This window comes from Acinonyx jubatus, chromosome C2 (genome assembly GCF_027475565.1).
Source record: "Acinonyx jubatus isolate Ajub_Pintada_27869175 chromosome C2, VMU_Ajub_asm_v1.0, whole genome shotgun sequence".
NCBI lineage: Eukaryota > Metazoa > Chordata > Mammalia > Carnivora > Felidae > Acinonyx > Acinonyx jubatus.
The window spans coordinates 130,945,518-130,967,980 of NC_069384.1; the positions used below are offsets into that span (position 1 = coordinate 130,945,518).

A 22,463-nucleotide genomic window follows, 5' to 3' on the forward strand; every position below is an offset into this window, starting at 1 on the left:
ATATGATCAGACTTACTCAAATTGAGAAACATATCTATTGCAAAGGATAAACCACACACACAGCACACACACAAAGTGAGTCATTTATGTGTGAGAGATGTCTGGAATTCTATGACTCAATGCATTGAATACTATTCATGTATTTTATGACTCATGAACATAGTTTTCCTCTCTACAAATCAAACTAAAGGAAAAAAGGAACACATTGGATAATTTTAAAAGAAATAAATCTACCTATATTTTACTTTACGATAGTTAAGTATTGATAATTACACAATATTAAAGGTTTCCCTCTAGCAAAATTTACTAATATGAAAAAATGACTATCCCCTTGTACACACTAATTCTAGTTCAGGGAATTTTTAGATAAAGATATTCCTATGTATATGCAAACAAAATGATTAAGTATATTTACTGATTATTGTAGGAAGCAAAATGCTGGAAACAATTTAAATGCCCACCAACAGGCAAATGGCGATCTAAAATGAAATACAAGAAGCTCTTAACCAACCTTCATTTAACTGACTCACATGATTAATCGATACTCTGTTTTCCTGTGTAAAACTAACGAGGACTCTGGCACACGGTGTATTTTGACTATTAGGCTACCACTTTTATTCCCACCACTGGGTGTCTATTTATCAAGGATAAGATGTGTTTGTTACCACAAATGTTCGTCCAAATTGCAATCATAACTATGTAATTTAAGTATTATTTAAGCTGATAAAATAGGAGTGGGAAAAGCAAATTGTTTCTATGATCACTAGACTGAATATCACATAAAGACTCAATAAAGGTAAGCTATCAAAAAAAGTGCTACTGAACTGGGTGTGGCTGAGAAATGAATCACTAAGGCAAATAGTCAACAAATGGGCAGTTTTGCCCTAAGTTTGATTCTTTTTTTAATGTTTATTTATTTTGAGAAAAAGAGACAGAGAGAAAGAGAGAAAGAGAGAGAGAGAGAGAGAGAGAGAGAGAGAACAAGCAGGGGAGGAGTAGAGAGAGGGAGAGAGAGAATCCCAACCAGGTTCCATGCTGTCAGCGCGGAGCGTAACCTGGGGCTCAATCCCACAAAGAGTGAGATCATGACCTGAGTCAAAATCCAGAGTCAGAAGCTTAACTGACTGAGCCAACCAGGCTCCCTCTAAGTTTGATTCTTAAGTGTCTAAATTCTCACCACTTAAACCCAAAATGGGTTACAGATAATGCACTGGGGGCAGGGTCTATACAAGGAAGATAACAATGAACAGCAGAATCCACATTGTCAACAAAAAAGCCTCAGCTCAATTAAAAAAAAAAAAAAAAAAGATGGCTGTCAAGTAAACATTATTACAATAAAAAGCCCAAAGATCACTTTTTATAGTTCCCTCTGTCAAACTTATTAACTACCAGTTATAAAAGCTATCAGATGAGAGAACTTCTAGTTGTACATTCATAAAGTGAAATACCATGTAAGGGTTCTACATCCAGTTTCATTGTGTAGGTTTTCTCCCTCCACACATCTAAGCAAAGCCCTAATACAGAATGGTGTTACCATTCAACTCAGACTAGGGGAGAGCATCAGATCCCGTAGGCTAAAGGTTCAGTCTTACAAGACCTCCCCCTGCACTTGAAATGCCAATAGCAAGTCCAGGTTGTGTACCTGTACTTCTTCTAACCAAATGGCTATTAATCAAAGGTTCCCCTGACACCCTCCATGCTACAGTGCTCACAGGGTTCAGTAAACCAGTTTTTCTCACTAGACTGCCAGTTCATTACAAGGACATTAGAGGGTACGAATCAACAGCCACATGGAAAAGAAACATAGAGTGAGATGCTGAACAAAGAACTTTAATCCTGGTAGTGTTTCAGATCCAGCACAGTGGCAGGTGTAAGGGTTTCTGGTCAACCAACCTGGAAGTTCTCCAAACCCCCTCCTTTGGGACTTTTATGGAGGTTTCCTTAGACATGACTGGTAAACATCAACACCTGCTGGCAACTAAGCTTAATCCACTCCCCAGAGGCAGTGGTACTGGGGGAAAGGGGGACTGAGAGTCCCCACCCTCTAATCACAAGGTTGGCTCCACTGGCAAGGAGCCCTCATTCTAAGCTTTCCAAAAGTCACTTCATTTACATAAAAAAGACATCTTTCATTGCTCTCTCACAGGAAATTTCAAGGGTTTTTAGGAGCTCACTGCCAGAAATGGGAACAGAGACCAAATATATACTTTTTATTATAAATCCTAATATCACACCATGCCCCCAATTTAAAAAAAACAAGCACACCTCAATGTTCCTTATCAATGGAAAAGTCTTTAAAGCACAGTGTTAAATGAAAAAATGCAGGCTTAGAACAATTGTATGATAAAAGGTTCTACATCCACTTTGGCTTGATTATGCATAAAATATCTTTGGAAGGATACTCAAGAAACTAATAGAGTGATTACCTCTGGGTGAATGGGAACTGGCGGACTAGGGTTTAAAGTGTGAGAAAGAGTTTTCATTATTTGTAGCCTTTGGTATTGTTTGGAGTTATTACCATGTACATGTTTCAAAAAGTAAAAAAGGAAAAAATTAAAAATAACATTTATACCAACTGAAAAGCTATTTATTAAAAATCCTAAAAATATTTTAATATCCCAGGCATTTTCACAAGTACCAGGTACACATTACAAAAACAATGTTTCTCAGATATGAAGTCAGTTTTTTAAGAAACCACTGCATCTCAATGTAGTATTCTTAAAATAATCCCAACTAGAATTATTGAATACATACACTAGACTCAAACAACAAATATTAACTTTGATCACATAGATTTGATCATATATTTTGAAGTACACTTTTCTTACAGTTCTTATGTAAATACTCAGAAAAAATATTTTGTGCACATGATTAGGGCAACCAAAACTTAACTGCCCACACTCCCCAAATAAGAACAAACAAAAAATAGCTATAACTCTTACAAACAATAATCCTGAAAGAAGATGGCCTACAATAGATGGGTTAAGAAGATCAGGGGTTGCTAACAATTTGGGGTTGGGCCAATATGCTGAGCTGGTACATACAAAAGAGAGATACACAAGTGATCGGAACGTGAAGTTCTTCACAGTGATGCAACAGTTCTGTATCTTAAACATGTTGGTAGTTATACAAATCTACACATGTGACAAAATGTCATATGATTATTCATAAAGACAATGCCAAATAAATGAATGCAAAATAAATAAATGAATGCAAAAAAACTGGTGAAATCCAAGAGAAGTCTATTCTGTAATTAGTTGTATTGTACCAATATCAGTTTCCTAGTTTTAATAACGCACAGTATGATGTCACCACATTTGAAGAATCTGGTTGATGGAAAGAAAGGATCTCTCTGTACCACTTCTGCAATTTCTGATGTATCTATAATTTCTTTAAAGTTTTAAAAAAGTATTCAGAAAAATCCTATTATATTTTGGTTTATATGTTGTGTTATAGTGAGCTCCAAAAGGAGTCTATAAAACATAGGCAAGCAAGATTGGACAACCTAGGGAATGAGGCTGTGAGAAAGAAGGGAATCCATGGTAGATCCCAAGCACAGGTCAGGAAAAGGTTGTATCTAAGGGGAAGTATCTTAAGTAAAATCTGGGAACTAAAACTGTACTTGTACATTCTCAATATTTTGTGTAGGAGCTTTTAATATAATGCAGATTTCAGGATCAGGTTGGAATGAGAGGAAACATATAGGGTAGGAAAACCAAAAAGTGAAAAGTCAGAAATGCTAAAGTGAAAGTAAAACAGAACATTTGCACAAGAAATACTTAGAGACTGTGAGAATTTATCGACTTACATGGATTCAACCACGACTTTCATAGCAAGGACTCAATTCTGTAATTCTGCCCTTGTCCAGTAACTGAAAGTGTTTATATATATTAGCTGTAACCTCTTAAGAATAATAATCCTAAAAATCTCAACAATCAACACTTATCTAGTGCTTACTTTCTGCTAGGACTGCCCCAAGCACTTTACCCTGCAGGGTTAAGGAACCAATGTATTTCCTTATTCTACAGATAGAGAAATCAAGGCACAGGAAGGTTTAAGGAACTTACTCAAGATCATGTGGCAGTGGCAGAATCAACATTCAAACACAGGCAGTTGGGCTCCTAACTTCTTACACAGCCTCTATTTGTAATGTTCCATTATGCACGGGAGCTTTAAGCACCATGGTCTGCTTAAAACTAATAATTCTCCTTCAAAACATTCTGTGGCCTGACTTCACTTTTCTTACCAAATTTTAATCAAAATTTTCTTAGTAATTTTTTTCCCTTTCTCTTTTATCTGTACTATCAGACTGAAACTCCCATGTATAGTAGTCAGCTATTAACTTCCAATGCTGTTTGTGGTCCACAGAGTTCAGCTGAACTTACCTAGGACTTTATCAGATCCAATCTTGTCCTACCCTTTCATAAATAAGTTATAAGGCCTGGCTGTTCTCAAAACTGCACACAAGGAACCTCAGCCTTGGGATATGGTTCTGTAGGGTGCTGGTGGATATCTGTAGCTGCTTCAAATAAAACTCTAGCTTACTCTGGTACATAAGTGGTACTTTGTATACTTATAGCTGTTTGGAACAATCCTTAAATTGTGTTTTATTTACTTTTTTAGTTTTTAAAATTTCATTTTAGGGAGAGACAGAGTGCAATCAGGGAGAAGGTGAGGGAGAGGGAGAGGGAGAGGGAGAGGGAGAGGGAGAGGGAGAGGGAGAGGGAGAGGGAGGGGGAGAGAGGGAGAGAGGGAGAGAGGGAGAGAGGGAGAGAGGGAGAGAGGGAGAGAGGGAGAGAGGGAGAGAATCTTAAGCAGGTTCCACACTCAGTGTGGAGCCTGATGCAGGGCTCAATCCCATGACCTGGGCTGAAATCAGAGTCAGATGCTCAACCGACCAAGCCACCCAGGTGCCCTGATTATGTTTTATTTTTAAATTCACTACTATCCTCCAACCTTATCCTCTCATCCTCAAATCACGTTAGAGATCCAACCGGTTTACCTGCTAGCAGATCAAACCAGGAAGGCAATTTCACATTCATTAGCTACCCTGCTCAATCCCTGTAGTGACTGTGACCACCACCAATCATCTCCACTCTACCTCTATAACCTGATATTCAAAAGCCACTAACCTATAGCTGGAACCACAATAGTTAATTTCTATTAACAGAATGAGTAATGGCACATTGTCATCTTTCACCTTTGTTCCCTTTGCCCAGAATGTCTTTCCCCTACCCATATCCCTTCCAGTCTTCACAGCCCAAGTTCTATCTCCTTTACCAAGGCTTCAAGACCATGTGAGTACACTCAAATCACTCTGTGTTCCCTATTATGACATTGTCATCTGTACCACACAGCTGACATTTTGGTTATTGTTCAATTTTGGGTTTATGTCATGGCTTCATTATTAAGTAATAAATATCTAGAGAAAATAAGTTGTCTAATTTTATGCCCATATAGCACTTGACTCAAAGTTATATACCTCATAGGCACTAGAGAGGTTTAAATAAATTAAAATATTAATGAAGAAAATCTGCCATGAATCATGATATTCTAATGTATTATAGGTTGTAGAAGATTTCTATAATTGACTTTGGGGTCCTAGAACAAAGCACATTCTAGAACTGCCTCTAAGAGATGGCTATCCAAATTCCTGGGTACAGACAACTCTTCATAAATGAATTAAAACCCAGTTCTAAGACGTATGCTATCGCTCTTTCCCAAGAAATATTATGAAAACCTCTATGGAAACTTAAAGTTTCAGATTATGACATGAAAAATCATTAGCATTTAGCAGACTAATATAACTTGAAATAAAAAGTGTTTCAACTAAGTACATTATTGTCTTGTTCTCTAATTGCCCTTAATAGTTACTATTTATTTAATACAGGCATTAGATATTACTGGGTGCAAGTGACAGAAATCTAAATTAAACTAGTTTAGGCAAAATGGACTTATTAAAAAGAGTGAAATGCCTCATGGAATTGGGTATCAAACAAACAAAATTTAGGTAAGGAAGGGGCATGGCTAGACCATAAGAATTAAAATCAAGCACTTTACACATTCAGGACCACTTTTTGTCTCTGTTTTTCCATGTATCGGCTTCCCCCCCCCCCCCCCTTCACCAACAACACTTTTCCTCATAGTTAAAAAAAAAAAAACAAAAAACATCCATACAGATCCTGAGATTTACTCTTAGAACTTCAGTAGTCCAAAGAGAAGTCTTTTAATTCCAAATCCTAAAATAGTATTCTGATTGACTCTATTTTGGTTAGATCCTACTCATGTATCAATCAAGTGAGAATAGGTAAAGAAGTTATATTTTATGTACAAAATATAATATCAACACACTGATCACAGTAACTATGTGGAATGGGGAGAGTTTCTCAGAAAATGAGGGCAACCCTACAGATCTTTATTTTGTGGTAGGCATTGCATAAAGCACTTGAAACAGCTGTTTTATTTTGCAAACTTACTGTATAGTTTAACATATTATTTTTAAAGATGAGGAAACTACCTCCAAACTCATGCTTTTCATTAAAATGTTCTATTGACAATTATAATTAACAACTACAACTAAATGTAAGTAGTCCATTCAATCGCTATCTATTCGAAGCTGGACCAGTTGTGGCTTCTCTTGAGAGTCTTTGAAAGCAGCAAAACTGCTCCAAGTAAACTGCTCAGCAATTTGGGCTGGAGGTGAAGTTTCCCCACACCTTAAGCTGGAGGCGGAGTTTCCCCACACCTTAAGGAAGCTGAAATCTAGCTTATTACTTTTAGACACAGGACAGAACTATCACTAACTTATAAATGATGCGTTTCTCTATTCCCTTTCTATAGTCACAGAGAAAGGAAAAGGAATAGCTAAGGAACAATCAGGCAATAAAGAATACTACCTTTCTTTTCATCCCTTTAGAAAAGCTGTATTAGCTAGATTGAGATCAGGATTGTATATATTTAAATACTAGAGACGCTGCATAGGTATGTATGTCTAAACTCCTAAGTTTCTGAAAATTTAGCAATAATAATTCTACCAGACAATTTACCAATGAACAATGTAATATAATCAGCTATGTTTTAAATAATACAAATGAATCAGTTAATTCTTCTGGTTAAACTAAAAAACAAAAACATTTCATCTCAAATAACATATCTTACACATGGCAAGGGATTCTTCATAAATCCTAATCTCTTCACTACAACAAAGGTAATCCAATCTTTAAGAAACCCAGAACAATACAATGGATGTTTAATAAATATTTCCTAGCTTGAATTTATCAAACTCATGGTCAAAACTCCTAAGACAGATACAAATTAAAGTCAAACAGAAGCACAATTCAAAATGTAAAGTAACTACAAGAGTTTAGTTTTTGACAGTAACAATCACTTTGGATGATAGTAGACAAGGAGATTTTACATGACCCCTCAGTTATTTTACAAAGAACACTGTAATCAACATACTCTAGGGAAGCTAGGGAAGGGGAGTAAGAGATAAGGAAGGAGAAAGAGAGGCAGGAAAAGGGAGAAAATTATTCTCTTAGTTCAATTCTGTATTAATGGGATTTTTAAAGCAGCACTAACAGGACACAAAATTAATGTTTACAATTAGTGTTTTAATTGTATTCTATGTAGCTTTCCAAGTACAGAAAAACACTAACTAAAAATGGTTTAAGGGGCATCTGGGTGGCTCAGACAGTTAAGTGTCCAACTCTTGATTTTGGCTTAGGTCATGATCTCACAGATCTCACAGCACAGACCTGCTTGGGATTCTCTCTCCCTCTCTGTGCCCCTCCCCGGCTCACACTCTTTCTCTCTCAAAAAAAATAAGCATTTTTAAAAAATGGTTTAAAAATAAGATTTACTCTTATACAGGATAGGGGCAAAACTGGTTGATTTAGCAACTCAAAGACATCATCCAGGTGTAAGAAATTCTACCTTTCTACTTTGCCAACCACAACCACATAACCAATGTATAGGCTCATCCAAGCTAGTTCACCCCAAACAACAGCCAGTAGCAGGGGAAAAAAAGCCATCTCTTCCTCTCTTGTGCTCTTATTTTTTATATTAAAAAAATTTTTTTTAGTTAACATAATTGTTGGGGCACCTGGGTGGCTCAGTCAGTTAAGCAACCAACTTTGGCTCAGGTCACAATCTCACAGTTTGTGAGTTCAAGCCTCGCATCAGGCTCTGTGCTGACAGCTCAGAGCCTGGAGCCTGCTTCAGATTCTGTGTCTCCTCTCTCTGTCCCTCCCGCCTCCCCCCCCCCCCCCCCCCGCCAAATAAATAAACATTAAAGAAATGTTTAAATAAACATGAAAAAAACTATATAAAAAAGAGACAATTGTTTTAGATTCACAGCAAAATGAAGGGAAGGTACAGAGATTTCCAATATACTCCCTACTTCCAGGCGTGCACAGCACCCACCATTATCAACGGCCCCTAATAGAGTGATACATTTGTTACAATGTACAGTGTAGGTGATGGACCTACACTGACACATCATAATAATCCAAAGTTTACCTTGGGTTTCACTCTTGATGATGTAAATTCTATGGGTTTGGACAAATGCATGATGACACTTATCTATCATTATATTATCAGAGTATTTTCACTGCCCTAAAAATCCTCTGTGTTCTACCTGTTCATCTCCATCCCCCACCAACCCTTCATGTTTATACTATCTCCATAACTTGATACTCTGCTGTTAGGTGCATACACATTAAAGTTTGTTATTTCTTTCTGAAGAAATGACACTTTTATTATTATTTAACACCCTTCTTTATCCCTGATAACTTTCCTTGCTCTGAAGTCTATTCTGTCCGAAGTATATATAGCTACTCCTGCCTTCTTTTGATAAGTGCTAGCATATTTTTCATCATCCATTTACTTTTAATCTATAGATTTCTTTTTATTTAAAGCAGGTTTCTCAAAAACAACATATAATTGGGTCTTGTTTTACGATCCACTAATGACAATCTCTGTCTTTTAACTGGTATACTCAGAGCATTAGTGATACAGATGGATTATTATCTATTATTTGCTACATTTTTGTTTGTTTCCCTCATTTTTTGTTCCTGTTTTTATCCTTCACTCTTTTTCTGCATTTTGTGGTTTTAACTGAGCCTGTAGTATGACTCCATTTTCTTTTCTCAGAATATTGGTTATACTTGAAAAATAATTTTTTTAATGGTTGCCCTAGAGTTTACAGTAGAAATTCACAACTAATCCAAATCTATTTTCAAATATCACGATACCACTTAATAGGCAATGTCTTATTAATAACAAATTAATCCTAATTCTCCTTCCTGTCCCTTGTATCATTGCTGTCATCCATTTCACTTACATAGAAGTATAAACAATGAAAAAAATATATATGTGCGTATACACACACACACGTTGTATATACGTAGGATATATATATACACATATATAAGCACACATAATACACTGTTACTTTAAACAAGCTTATACATTAGATTAAAAATAAGAAAACTATTTTCATTTTACTTTGACATACTCAATAATCTTCCTTATGTAAATCTGAGTTTTTGATCTGTATTATTTTCCTTCCATGTAAGAACTTCATTTAACATTTCTTACAAGGCAGGTCTACCAGTAACAAACTTCTTTAATTTTTATTTGCTTAAGAAAATCTTTATTCTCCTTTACCTTTTTATTTCACTTATGTATTCATTCATTCACTCATTCATTTATGAGAGAGAGCTAGTGAGCACAGGGGGAGGGGCAGAGAGAGAGCGAGACATAGAATCCCAAGCAGGCCCCACGCTGTCAGTGCAGAGCCCGACACAGGGCTCAAACCCACAAACCATGAGATCATGACCTGAGCTAAAATCAAGAGTCAGATGCTTAACTGACTGAGCCACCCAGGCACCATTCTCCTTTACCTTTTTAAATATTTCACTCCACTCTCTTCTTGCTTGTATGGTTTCTGAGAAGTTGAATATAATTCTTATCTTTGCTCTTTTATAGGTATGGTATTTTTTCTCTATCGTTTTCTACAATTTGCAAAATGATACACCTAGCTGTTGTTTGTCGTTGTAGCTGTGTTATTTATATTTATATTGCTTAGTGTTCTCTGAACTTCCTGGATATGTAGCTTAGGGTCTTTAGTTTGGGAAAATTCTCAGTCATGATTGTTTCAAATGTTTATTCTGCTCTTTTTCTTCCTTTGCCTTTTGGGATTCCTATTACAAGTTGGTTACACCTTTTGTAGTTGTCTCATAGATACTCTGTTATTTTAAGTCTTTATTTTCTTTGCTTTCTCAGTTTATGAGGATTCTATTGTTAGGTCTTCTAGCTCAGAGATTTTTCTTCAGTTATGTCCAGTCTTTTTAAGAAGTTCAACAAAAACTTTTTCCTTTTTTATCTTTTACTGTTTTTGATCTCTAGCATTTCCTTTTGGTTCTTTCTTAGGATTTCCATCTCTCTTCAAACTGTGCTTTTTGCCTTTTATATATCTTCTAATTTTTTCTTGATAACCAGACATGATGTACTGGGTAAAAGGAACCAGTGTAAATAGGCCTTTCATAATTAATGTGTTGTGAGGTGTGAGGGGAGGGGAAGTGTCCTATGATTAGGTTTTTTATTTAGTGAGCTTATACCTCTGGTCTGTGAACTTCACAAGTGTTTCCCAGCCACCCTCCCCCGCCTCCAGGTGGGACAGAATGGCTAGAGGGGACTGGAGTTGGGTATTTCCTTTCCTCCAGAGTCAGTCAGCCTCTGGTTAACTAGTCTCCCGCAGAGGGCAGGCCTTGTTAAGAACAGAGTGCTCTGGGGGCACCTGCATGGCTCAGTCAGTTGAGCATCCGACTTCAGCTCAGGTCATGATCTCACAGTTTAAGAGTTCAAGCCCCACATCGGGCTTGCTGCTATCAGCGCAGAGCCCACTTCAGATACTCTGTCCCTCTCTCTTTGCCCCTCCCTGGTTTGCACTCTTTCAAAAATAAATAAAACATTAAAAAATAAAAAAGGACGGAGTGCTCTGTCATATTTCAAAATGCTCCCCACCCCCCCCACCCTGGGCCCCTGCTAGAAGCGTGAGGGGTTTTCTCTGATATTTACTGTGAGAACCTCATTCGGCTCCTGGAGGTAAACCTTACAATACTGTGGTGGCCTGTGACTGGATCCCCTGGTGTTTTCAACTCTCAGAATTATCCACACTGAACCTTCAGCAATCTGTCAATTAAAGTTCAGTTTTTCCTTCTCAGCACTGATTCCTGAGCAGCTGCTACTCACGAGTCTGCTCTTCAAGCCTCAGCTTTCTATGTTCGTTTGTGTCTATCCGATCTTAGGAGCAGTGGTTTGCCCTGGGTCACAAGAAGGGCTGTTATGGACCCAAGAAGAGCTGTTAAATTTTCAGTCTGTTCAGCTTTGTACTTGTTAGAACAGAGTGGCGACTTCCAAGTTTCTTACATATGGAACTAGAAACCGGAAGTGTCCTTTATGTCTATTTTTAATCAGTGAGGAAACTGCCCCAAAGGCATCCATGTAACTTTCTCTCACTTCTCATTGTCCAGTCTTGTGTCACCTGCTATGCCTACATCAACCACTTGATTATGACACCCTGGAGGTAGGAAGGGGATCATTTTCCAGTGACATGGGGGATCAGATGCCCAAACAAAATCAGAGCTCTGCGCATTAGAGGAAAATGGGAAACAAATGGGCACTAACAAAATAGTCAAAGTTTCTGCCACTTTGTGATTTTTATATAGCCTTTGATGTGTGTAAGAAAAGTAGAACAAGAAAGACACCTAGAGAAAATATTCAAATCAATATTGTTACCACTCACTGAAAAGGGTAACAGAAGAAAAAAGGAACCATTAACTTGATTCTTAACTAAATCTGCTGAAATATCCTCCCGTTCCCCCCAAATTGTTGTGAAATAACCCAGACTTAAGTGATATAATTTAGAAAGCAAATATAATAGTTTAATGAGTTGTCATAGTAATATATTAGGGATAGAAATAGCCTTAGAGAGCAAGTTCAATCACCTCATTTTACAAATGAGAAGAAAAGGGCTCAGAGAGGCTAAACTACTGAAAGACAGACTAGAGTCTAGTTTGCCTGATTTACAGATCAAGGTCCTTCTTGCTGTTTACATTCTGGACTCTTCACTTCCTTGGAGTTTAAATAAGTTAACAGCAACAGTGAATGTAAGCAATCAGTCATTTTTCATGTGCATGTGTTTATCTCTAAATATCTGAACATATGTTAGATTCTGGAAAATAATGTATTTTTAAAAATCATACCAGTAACAAGGGATTCCTCACCCTTACGTAACTGTAGAAGTATGGTCCCACTCTAGAAAATTTTTCCACAATGTGGCAATCTTAATATTCTTTTCTACAGCTCTCTATTTGGGTTAGTTACAAGTAGATGATACTTACAAAGTCTGGGAAAAAGAGTGAGAGATTTTCATTTCTTAGAAAAGAATCAGAACACAGGTGAACCTACCATAAGACAAATCATTTTAGCATAAAAATACCACATTCTTGTCTACAAGACTATACATCCAACTGAAAGATTTATATATTTAAACCAATTACTAACACTTTCAGTTTATGGCTAGTAAACAAGTAAGATACATCTAAGAAATAGCTTCACTACTCACACTTCTTGATCAAACTTTTTTTTTTTTGATCAAACTATTTAAAAAACTAAATTAGTGCCTTGGAGTGACAGGACATTTCACTCCATTAATAAACAAATACCTGAATGAGGCTACCCAAACATGCCCTCACTCAACTTTAAGTATTAATCTACAGCAGTGGTAACATTTTATACAGTAACAACTTGAAGAAAAATAAATCTAGACTGTCACAAATATATGCACATACACTGTCTATAACCATGATATTTAACTGTTAAATTAAGCATATATTCCAACTTAATAAAGATAATCTGAATATGCAACACTCGTAAATTATACATTTCATAACCTTAAAACTTAATTTAGAGTAGAACTTTAAAATCATGTAAGTTTCAGATTCTACAGCTACTATCAAAGGGGGGGGAATCTTGAACTTGAAATATACCAGTTATTTATTTATTTTTTAACTTTTTTTTAACTTTTTTTTTTTTATTATGAAATTTATTGTCAAATTGGTTTCCATACAACACACAGTGCTCATCCCAACAGGTGCCCTCCTCAATACCCATCACCCACCCTCCCCTCCCTCCCACCCCCCATCAACCCTCAGTTTGTTCTCAGTTTTTAGGAGTCTCTTATGTTTTGGCTCCCTCCCTCTCTAACCATTTTTTTTCTTCCCCTCCCTCATGGTCTTCTGTTAAGTTTCTCAGGATCCACATAGGAGTGAAAACATATGGAGTCTGTCCTTCTCTGTATGACTTATTTCACTTAGCGTTAACACTCTCCAGTTCCATCCATGTTGCTACAAAAGGCCATATTTCATTCTTTCCCATTGCCATGTAGTATTCCATTGTGTATAGAAACCACAATTTCTTTATCCATTCATCAGCTGATGGACATTTAGGCTCTTTCCATAATTTAGCTATTGTTGAGAGTGCTGCAAACTTTTTTTTTTATTTATTTTTCAATATATGAAATTTATTGTCAAATTGGTTCCCATACAACACCCAGTCCTCATCCCAAAAGGTGCCCTCCTCAATACCCATCACCCACCCTCCCCTCCCTCCCACCCCCCATCAACCCTCAGTTTGTTCTCAGTTTTTAATAGTCTCTTATGCTTTGGCTCTCTCCCACTCTAACCTCTTTTTTTTTTTCCTTCCCCTCCCCCATGGGTTTCTGTTAAGTTTCTCAGGATCCACATAAAAGTGAAAACATATGGTATCTGTCTTTCTCTGTGTGGCTTATTTCACTTAGCATCACACTCTCCAGTTCCATCCATGTTGCTACAAAGGGCCATATTTTGTTCTTTCTCATTGCCATGTAGTACTCCATTGTGTATATAAACCACAATTTCTTTATCCATTCATCCGTTGATGGACATTTAGGCTCTTTCCATAATTTGGCTATTGTTAAAAGTGCTGCTATAAACATTGGGGTACAAGTGCCCCTATGCATCAGTACTCCTGTATCCCTTGGATAAATTCCTAGCAGTGCTATTGCTGGGTCATAGGGTAGGTCTATTTTTATTTTTCTGAGGAACCTCCATACTGTTTTCCAGAGTGGATGCACCAGTTTGCATTCCCACCAACAGTGCAAGAGGGTTCCCATTTCTCCACATCCTCTCCAGCATCTATAGTCTCCTGATTTGTTCATTTTGGCGACTCTGACTGGTGTGAGAAATATACCAGTTATTTAATGGTGAAAGAGTAAATGTTTTCCTTCTAAGATCAGAAACAAGGCAAGGATGTCTACTCTCGTCATTCCTATTCATTCTCATACTGGAAGTCCTAAGTCAGTAAGAATAAAAAGAAGCAAAAGGCATATAGATTGGGAAAGAAAACATAAAACTGTCTCTATTTATAAATGACATATTGTTCATGGAGAAAATCCCAAGAAAATTTATTGTAAAAAATCCAAAAATGAGTTTAGAAAAGTTGCTGAATGCAAGGTCAATATACAACAAGCAAATGTATTTCCACATACTAGCAATTAACTGGAAATTAAAAATGTTAAAGACTTTACATTTACAATACAAAAGAATGAAAGAAAGAAGGAAAGAAAGAAAAGCCAGAAAAATGCTTGGGTATAAATCTAATAAAAACTTGCAGGATCCGTATACGTTCACTGTAAGATACTCATTAAAGACTTTCAGAAAACCTACATAGAGATAACATGTTCATGAATTAGAAGACTCATTATTGCTAAGATGTCAATTTGATCTATGGATTCAATGTAATCTTACTCAAAATCTCAGCAGGATTCCTTTTAGATATTAATGATCTAAAATTTACATGGAAAGGCAAAGATACTAGAACAGCCAGAGCAATTTTGAGTGAAAAGAACATAGTTAGGGGGTGGGGGTCTTACACAGTGTGATTTCAAGAATTTCTATGAAGGGGCGCCTGGGTGGCTCAGCTGGTTAAGCGTACAACTTCGGCTAAGGTCATGATCTTGTGGTTCAGTTCTTGAGTTCTAGCCCCACATCAGGTTCTGTACTGACAGCTCAGAGCCTGGAGCCTGCTTTGGATTCTATCTCCCTCTCTCTCTGCCTCTCCCCCATTCACGCTCTGTCTTGCTCTCTCTCAAAAATAAAAATAAACAATTTTAAAAAAAGCTCAAAAGCATTAACCATAAAGGAAAATACTGAAAAATTTGACTGAATTAAATTAAGACCTCATGTTCAATGACACAAGAGTGAAAAGTCAAGCTGGACTGGGAGAAGACATCTGCAACATACACAGTTCACAAAAGGTTCATATTCTGCATACATAAAGAAATGTAAATTAATAAGCAAAGAAAGAGAACTCAAAAGAAAAATGGGCAAGAGATTTAATAGGCATTTGATAAAAGAGGCTATGTGAATGTCTAATAAACATATAAAAAGGTGTTTGACATTGTCATCAAAAAAACCTCAAACTTTGTACAAATAATGAGACACACTAACTACTACATAACAAATAGAATGGCTACAAAACAAAAAGGATGTAGTCCAAAAATGTGGAGCAAAAAGAAATCTCATACAATTTTCATGGGAGTATAAATTGCTTAATACAGCATTCTCATTTAAGCTGAATGAACGTATGCAGAGCCTATATATCAGAAATTCTGAGTGGGCATATATCCTAGAGAAATGCATGCTCATGTGCAACAGAGGCACGTTTCTGAATAGGTGCATTATTCATAATAGGCAAAAAGCTGGAAACAACTATCTATCAACAGCAGAATATGGATAAACTGTGGTGCATGCATTCAGCGGAATATTATGAATAATCTTAGGTTCATATAACACGGGTAAAGTTTTGAAATAAGATAGTGCCGTGCAGAAGAACCCAGATCCAAAAGAATATATGTTGCAAGATTCATTTAACTTAAAAATATGCAAAATTAAATTGTATTGTTTGGAGGGGAAAGATTAAATGGCAAAATTATAAAAGAAAACAGAGAGAGACTATTATACAAGTCATAGTAATGCCTATATTGCAGGATGGGAATAAATACTTCTGATCATAAAGTGGGCACCAAGACAGCTTTTGTAGCAATAGCAACATTGTCTTTCTTGATCTGGGTAGAGGTTACATTTAATAATTCATTATAGTCTACATTTGTTTTACATATTTTTGAGTATTAAAAGATTTTTAAAAGATTTTTTAAAGTTTTTTAAAAGATTCAAAGAATCTTTTTTAAAATTTTTAAATTTTTAAAAGATTAAAAGAAATGAGAAAAAACACTGAACATGAGTGTTCAATCACTTGTCTAAAGTATCAATTAAAATACAACTGAACTAAAAGGAAAAGCATACAAAAACCTGGCAGAAGACACAGAACCTAATATGGTATTTCAGCTTAAGAACAACAGTAGCTTTCTTTGTTGGTTGGGCAAGTTTTGTTCTCTTGAACTAATGTTCAAAATGAAAACGAAAAAAAGTCACCTGAAAATTGAAAAAGAAAACTACTCACCCCTTGCACCCATGCCCTTCCCCCAACCACCAATTTGGGTCTACAAAGGAATTAAGAATAAAAACAGAAATTATGTTGACAGAAATTCGTGTAAGGCAATCTTAAAAAACCCAAACAAAAAAATTAATGTAATCTAGCTTCTGTGTAAACAAAACCCAAAACCCTCACTGTACACATTTATCTTCCAAACTAATGATAAAAACTTGACATAAAGCATTTTATAAATCATATTTTTCTCATATGCAGAGATAAATGTATTCTAAAATAACTTTATTATTAATTTATTGAGCTTGCACAAGAGAACATGATTTAAATCACTGTGGTAAGTAATATTCAAATCATTAGTTCTATATAAAAACTACCAAAGAAAATAATGGTACATTATTAGTTTAAAATATTTATGTTGTTTACCTGTTTTACACAACAAGTAATTATAATAAGGAAAAACATATCTCAAGATGTGTCATTGTAATTTTATGGAAAATGTTTATTCATTTAGTAATTAATCTATTATTAATTAAATCACTCACTTTCATCCTAGGTAATTTAAGATTATGTAATTAAAATATGTTTTCTTTGTGACTACATGATTTGGGTGGGATGGGACAAGTTGTTTCCTTTCCCAAATCTGACTCTGGCTATTACAGGTACTTTGTTGCTGTTGCTGTTTTCTTGTCAAACATTTATTTATTTATTCCATGAAACACTCAAAGTTTAGGTCAGTGGGAAACAATTTTAATCAAAGAACTGTACAATTTCTTCCCACATATTTTGATTTGTAATAGGAAATGACATTGCAACCCATTTTACTAAAATATTACAAAATATTTACAAGAAAATATTAAAATAGGTCAAACACAAAAGGCAAGATGGGGTAAAATAAACTTTTTTCAGAAATCTCTACTCCAGTGCCAATAGCACACAAGAAGAGAATCAAAACAAATAAGTAACAAAGATCCCCTGACCATGTTGCCAAAGAATTGGAGAAGGGAAACAAACGGGATGAAAATGGTGGTAAGAAGGGAATAGATGTTAACAGCCTGGCTTCAATAACCAATCTATTCTGAATGAAATAACTCTCTCTTATATGCAATAAATTCTGAACAAGGCTAAATTTTAGGATATTTCTTGAAATGAAATTTAAAAATACCCTGGCAGCTCTTTCACTAAGTTTAATACGAGCCTCTTTCCCCATGAACCACTCATGCGAATAGAAACCTGTTCTGGCATTAAAAGCTGTCACAGCAGGGGCGCCTGGGTGGCTCGGTGGGTTGAGCGTCCGACTTCAGCTCGGGTCATGATCTCACGGTCTGTGGGTTCGAGCCCCGCGTTGGGCTCTGTGCTGACAGCTCAGAGCCTGGAGCCTGTTTGGGATTCTGTGTCTCCCTCACTCTCTGCCCCTCCCCCACTTGTACTCTGTCTCTCAAAAATAAACATTTTAAAAAATTAAAAAAAAAAAAAGCTGTCACAGTAGCCCTTCCATTTCTTTCATGAAAGCTTCATAAACATCATCCTTAGTTTGCCCTGAAATGGGAACAGATGGACCAGATTTGGGGGCTGCTTTGGCAAGAGGCACAGCAGAATCATCCTCTGACTTTCTCTGGGGAGCAGCAGCGGTCCCTTTGTTCTCTTGATGTACCCTCATTGCAGTGGGCACAAATCAAGTAATCTCCGCCTAGGGATTGGTGATCCGTGGCTTGGCACTGATGGATGCTGTGGCTTTCTTCTCAATGGTGGCTGCGCTTGTATCATCCGCCTTGGGTTGCTGAATCAAGTTGGGTGGAGCACTTAAAACCCCCGGGTTCAGCAAGGGAGCTGGTGGGAAAAGCCCAGGTGGGGCAGGTCCAAGTACAGGCACCAAAGGTGAGCACATCATGCCAGGACGGGGTGGAGGAATACTTGGAGGTGCAGGGGGAGGTAGCCTTGGTGGGGGTCCCTGAAGAGGAGGGCCAGGAGGCAGACCTGGAAGTGGACCTGAGGGAGGGCCAGGGGGCCAGCCTGGTGGTGGGCCTGGAGGTAAAAGTCAAGGTAAAGGCCCTTGGAACCCTGGCATTCCAGATGGTCTCAGGAATGGAGGAGCTCCTGGAAGTGGTCCAGGAGGAAGGCCAAGCAGGTGGTCCAGGTGACTGTAAAGGTGGCGCAGGTGGTGGTCCAAGAGGAGGTGGTCCTGGCATGGGAGGTGCTTGTGTCTGAGAAGGAGAAACAGACTGCGTGGGAGCTTGCTGCTATGAAGAGGCGGGAAATGTGCCATCAGAAAGAGAGATTCCTCTTTATGCTGTTTTTGTGCCTGCTTTTCTGCTTCAGAATCATCAGAATCACCTTCATCATCATCCTCTGAAATTTCTTCTACTGCTCGTCCCTCCTCTGGGACTTCCTGACCTGCCATTTGAAGCATCATGGCTTGAAGAGGAGTCAGCTCCTTCATGTTCTTTTTCTTCCTTGATTTTCCAGGCATATGTGCAATCTTACACTCAGACCTGACTTTTTTTCTTCATTGTTGTCTCTTTCATTATCATCACAGTGCACAAATTCAGCCCCTTCACTTTCTCCATCTGACCCATCAGTGTCGCTGTCATCAGTACTGTCATCATGCTTATCTTGATCCATGTCCTCAGAATACCATCATCTTCACTGGTGCTGGAAACATCATCATCATGACCCCGTTGAGCAAGTTCAGGACTATATAAAATGTCTTCATCCCACCTATGAGGGGGAAAGATCTAGAGCAAAGCCTACTTTACAGCCATACATTTGCAAGACTTGAGGAGGTGGTGGACCAGGGGGAGGACCAGGAGGTTTTCTGCCAGGGGGCAAAATGTGGAACACCATGTCCAAGAAGAGGAAGTATAGAAACTACCTGCGTAGAAGGTCATAGGCGAGGACTTTTTAAGGATGGAGCGTGGCTGGGCACCAGGAAGTGGAATGTCCTGGATCAGAATGTTGGAAGGAGCATGTGGCATATCTGGCAAGGGAATGCTCTCCACTTCCACATGCTGAGCATTCTTGACAGCATCAAAATATTGGCTAGGTTGAGCCCTCTTCTGTTCATACTCTACTTCTAGCTTTCTCAATTCTTTGTAAATATCCAGATTCTCTTCCACAGAGTTGTAGAATATGTTAAAAGGTTTCACACAGCTTTTTACGCTTATCTTCAGCACCTTCTCATTTAACTGTTTGCTGCACTGGGTTAAGCTCCATTTCATCCAATTTCTCCATGTCCTGAATAATCTGTTTGGGATCCTTCATCCTTAAAACTGCAGCCCGTACCATCATGCACCGTTTTTTGTTCTTCTTTAATTCTCTCTAGAGAGAAGTTGGGTGGGTACACTTGAGAAGGGGTTGAAGGGTTGGTCACAGGTTCCATTACTAATTACTGTAAGTAGCTAAAAAAGACCATGTGCACATGTACAATTTTAGGGCAGAGAGTGCACATGACCTCAAGTAACGGAGTGAAGAGGTTTTAAGAACTTAGAACACCAACAGTGTGGTATACTGACAGCCAGCAGAACTGACATGTGGCCACAAGAAAGACTGGTTAAAGATTAGAGCATTTCTTGTTAATTTCCAGAAAAGACTAGAGAACACAGTGAAGGATGGGGGTGGGTAGAATTCAGGCAACCTGTGTAAACTTAGGGTTTACTACTTTGTGTTAACTGCCAACAATATTATTATAATAATAACGAAAACTAATGATCTGTTTGTATGATGTGTATATATAGATTTGCTGAGCACTTCATCTGACAAAGTAAAATCAACATCATTTCAATGATCCCAGAAAGTACTTTTGAAAGCTTAAAGATGTTAATAATTTGGAAGGCTATTTTGGCAAGTCAATCCCAAAATACTTTGAATGACAAAGCTAAATTCAGAAGCTAATAAAATATCCAAGATAGCATTTTCAAAAATACTAAGTTATATGGTAGATATAGGGAAGATCTACTTATTGACTAGCTCTTAAATCAACTCTTTTGTGTTTAAAAAGGGTCACTCATAATCTAAGCATTCCTGTTTTGAATACTGAGAACAGCATTGGCTAAATTATAATTACCTCTAGTTTGGTATTATCTTGAATGACATTTTTATCCAGCCAAAAATTAAGACATCAGGGAGGCTTATGTAGTCACTCATTTGCAATGCTAACATTAACAGCACTTGGTATCATGAAAATTAGGAATCCACTTGAATTGCAGTTTAAAAGATAGGAGTCCATAGAATCAACCTAACTTTTGGGGGGAATATCCACTTCTGAACCATTACTGTTTTATGGCACTATTTGACAAAAGAAAAAAACTATTTCTCTCTCTCCAATTTACTTTATTTTCCCAGTTACTATCAAGTCTGACATGGGTTCAAATTCCTGTTCCTGCTATACTTACTGGTCCTGGAGATATTTAACCTTTCTGAATTGTAGTTTTGTTATCTATTAGTGGAATGGAAATGCTAACCTACCAACATTACAAGATTGTTGTATGAACTGAATCATAACATAAAAAGATTTAGGCATATCACTGTCTCTGAAATAAAATTCTATAATTAACACCAATTTCTATCACTCTGGACACAGGAAAACAATTTCTTTGTGTAGAAATAATTTTCTGACAAAGTCAGACCTTTCCTCTGAAATATGTTATTGATATTTTAGACTAAATTATTTGGACTCTACAATAGGGCATTAAGTTTTACTAAATCCTCGGGAAAGGAAATAATAATAATTATTATTTTGGCTACATATATTTAGAAATACAAATGAAACCTTCTGGGCAAAAGCAGGAGGTCATTCAAGGTCATTCAGAATTTTCAGACCATCTTAAAAAAATTTTTTTAAATGTTTATCTGATTTAATTTTGAGAGGCGTGCAGGGGAGGGGGCAGAGAGAGGCTCCAAAGCAGGCTCTGTGCTAACAGACAGCCTGATGTGGAGCTCAAATTCATGAATGTAAGATCATGACCTGAGTTCTGAGCCCAAGTTGGATGCTTAACCCTTAATCTACTGAGCCACCCAGGCACACCTTAGAGCATCTTAAATTTGGAGTGGCAAACACCCTGAAAGCCATTATTGTAATCCACACATTTTATAACAAAAGAGAGCCTCAAAGAACTTAAATGGATTTGCTCAAGTAGTATATATAGGCAATAAGGTAAGAAAACAGGAGTACTTAGGTCTAATAACTTAAATTCCAATTGTTCTTTACACTATATATACATACCACTCTGCTTTCATAAATTTTTGACAGTATCACCTTTTTGGTTAACAGTGTTTCTTCCATAACCAGGTAACTTATTTTTCTAAAAGTTTGCTACTTCAACTGCTTCTAGGCAATCAAAAATCTTCTATTAGGTTACTACCCAAACAACTATTTTCCCTTTATGCCTTCCTATGAAAATGCAAATTTTCTCCACATATGGAATGGTAATATAACCAGTGATGATAAGCCTCTATTCTTGTCCCAGGGGATGAACCAGGTGAAAAACAATGACTAATCTAAGCAAAACGCTAATCCCATTCTACCTTTGCTGGTGGATTGGTTTAGAGTAAGCCAGTAACCAATCCAATCTCAGGGGGAGTTTGGAGGGGATTTGGAAAAAGATAGTTTTGCTTGATTAAAAATACAAAGAAAAAGGAAACTTACAGGGAGAGTCCCCTTTCCATTTCTTTGGCTGTGTGTCATAGGCACAAAATGCATCAGTCATCTCTACTAGAAGAAAGCTGAAAGCCTCACAGAGCCACTCACCCAGAGTTCTGACAGTACGATCTTAACCAAACAAACTGCCTTGCTCTAGAGTAAATTATTATAAAAGCAATAAACCTGTATTTAGTTAGGCACTCAATTACTTGTGGCCTAAAGCCTCCAAATATGAAACTCCAACATTTTTAAAAATTTATTTGAGAGAGACAGA

The 22,463-nt window shown here is 37.1% G+C and overlaps 1 protein-coding gene and 1 pseudogene across 12 annotated transcripts in view; both read right to left on the minus strand.

Annotated features, from left to right (window-relative positions):
- ANKRD28 (ankyrin repeat domain 28) overlaps positions 1-22,463 on the minus strand; it is a 191,290-nt gene that overhangs the window by 87,633 nt on the left and 81,194 nt on the right. Inside the window, exon 3 of one of the 12 annotated variants that reach the window (XM_053221479.1) lies at positions 12,408-12,470. The exons of the other annotated variants lie outside the window; for them this stretch is intronic. Coding sequence (XP_053077454.1) covers positions 12,408-12,470 — 63 coding nt within the window. The remainder of the gene's footprint in view (positions 1-12,407; positions 12,471-22,463) is intronic. 12 annotated transcript variants of the gene reach the window in all.
- On the minus strand, positions 12,454-21,619 carry LOC106971579 (WW domain-binding protein 11-like; annotated as a pseudogene).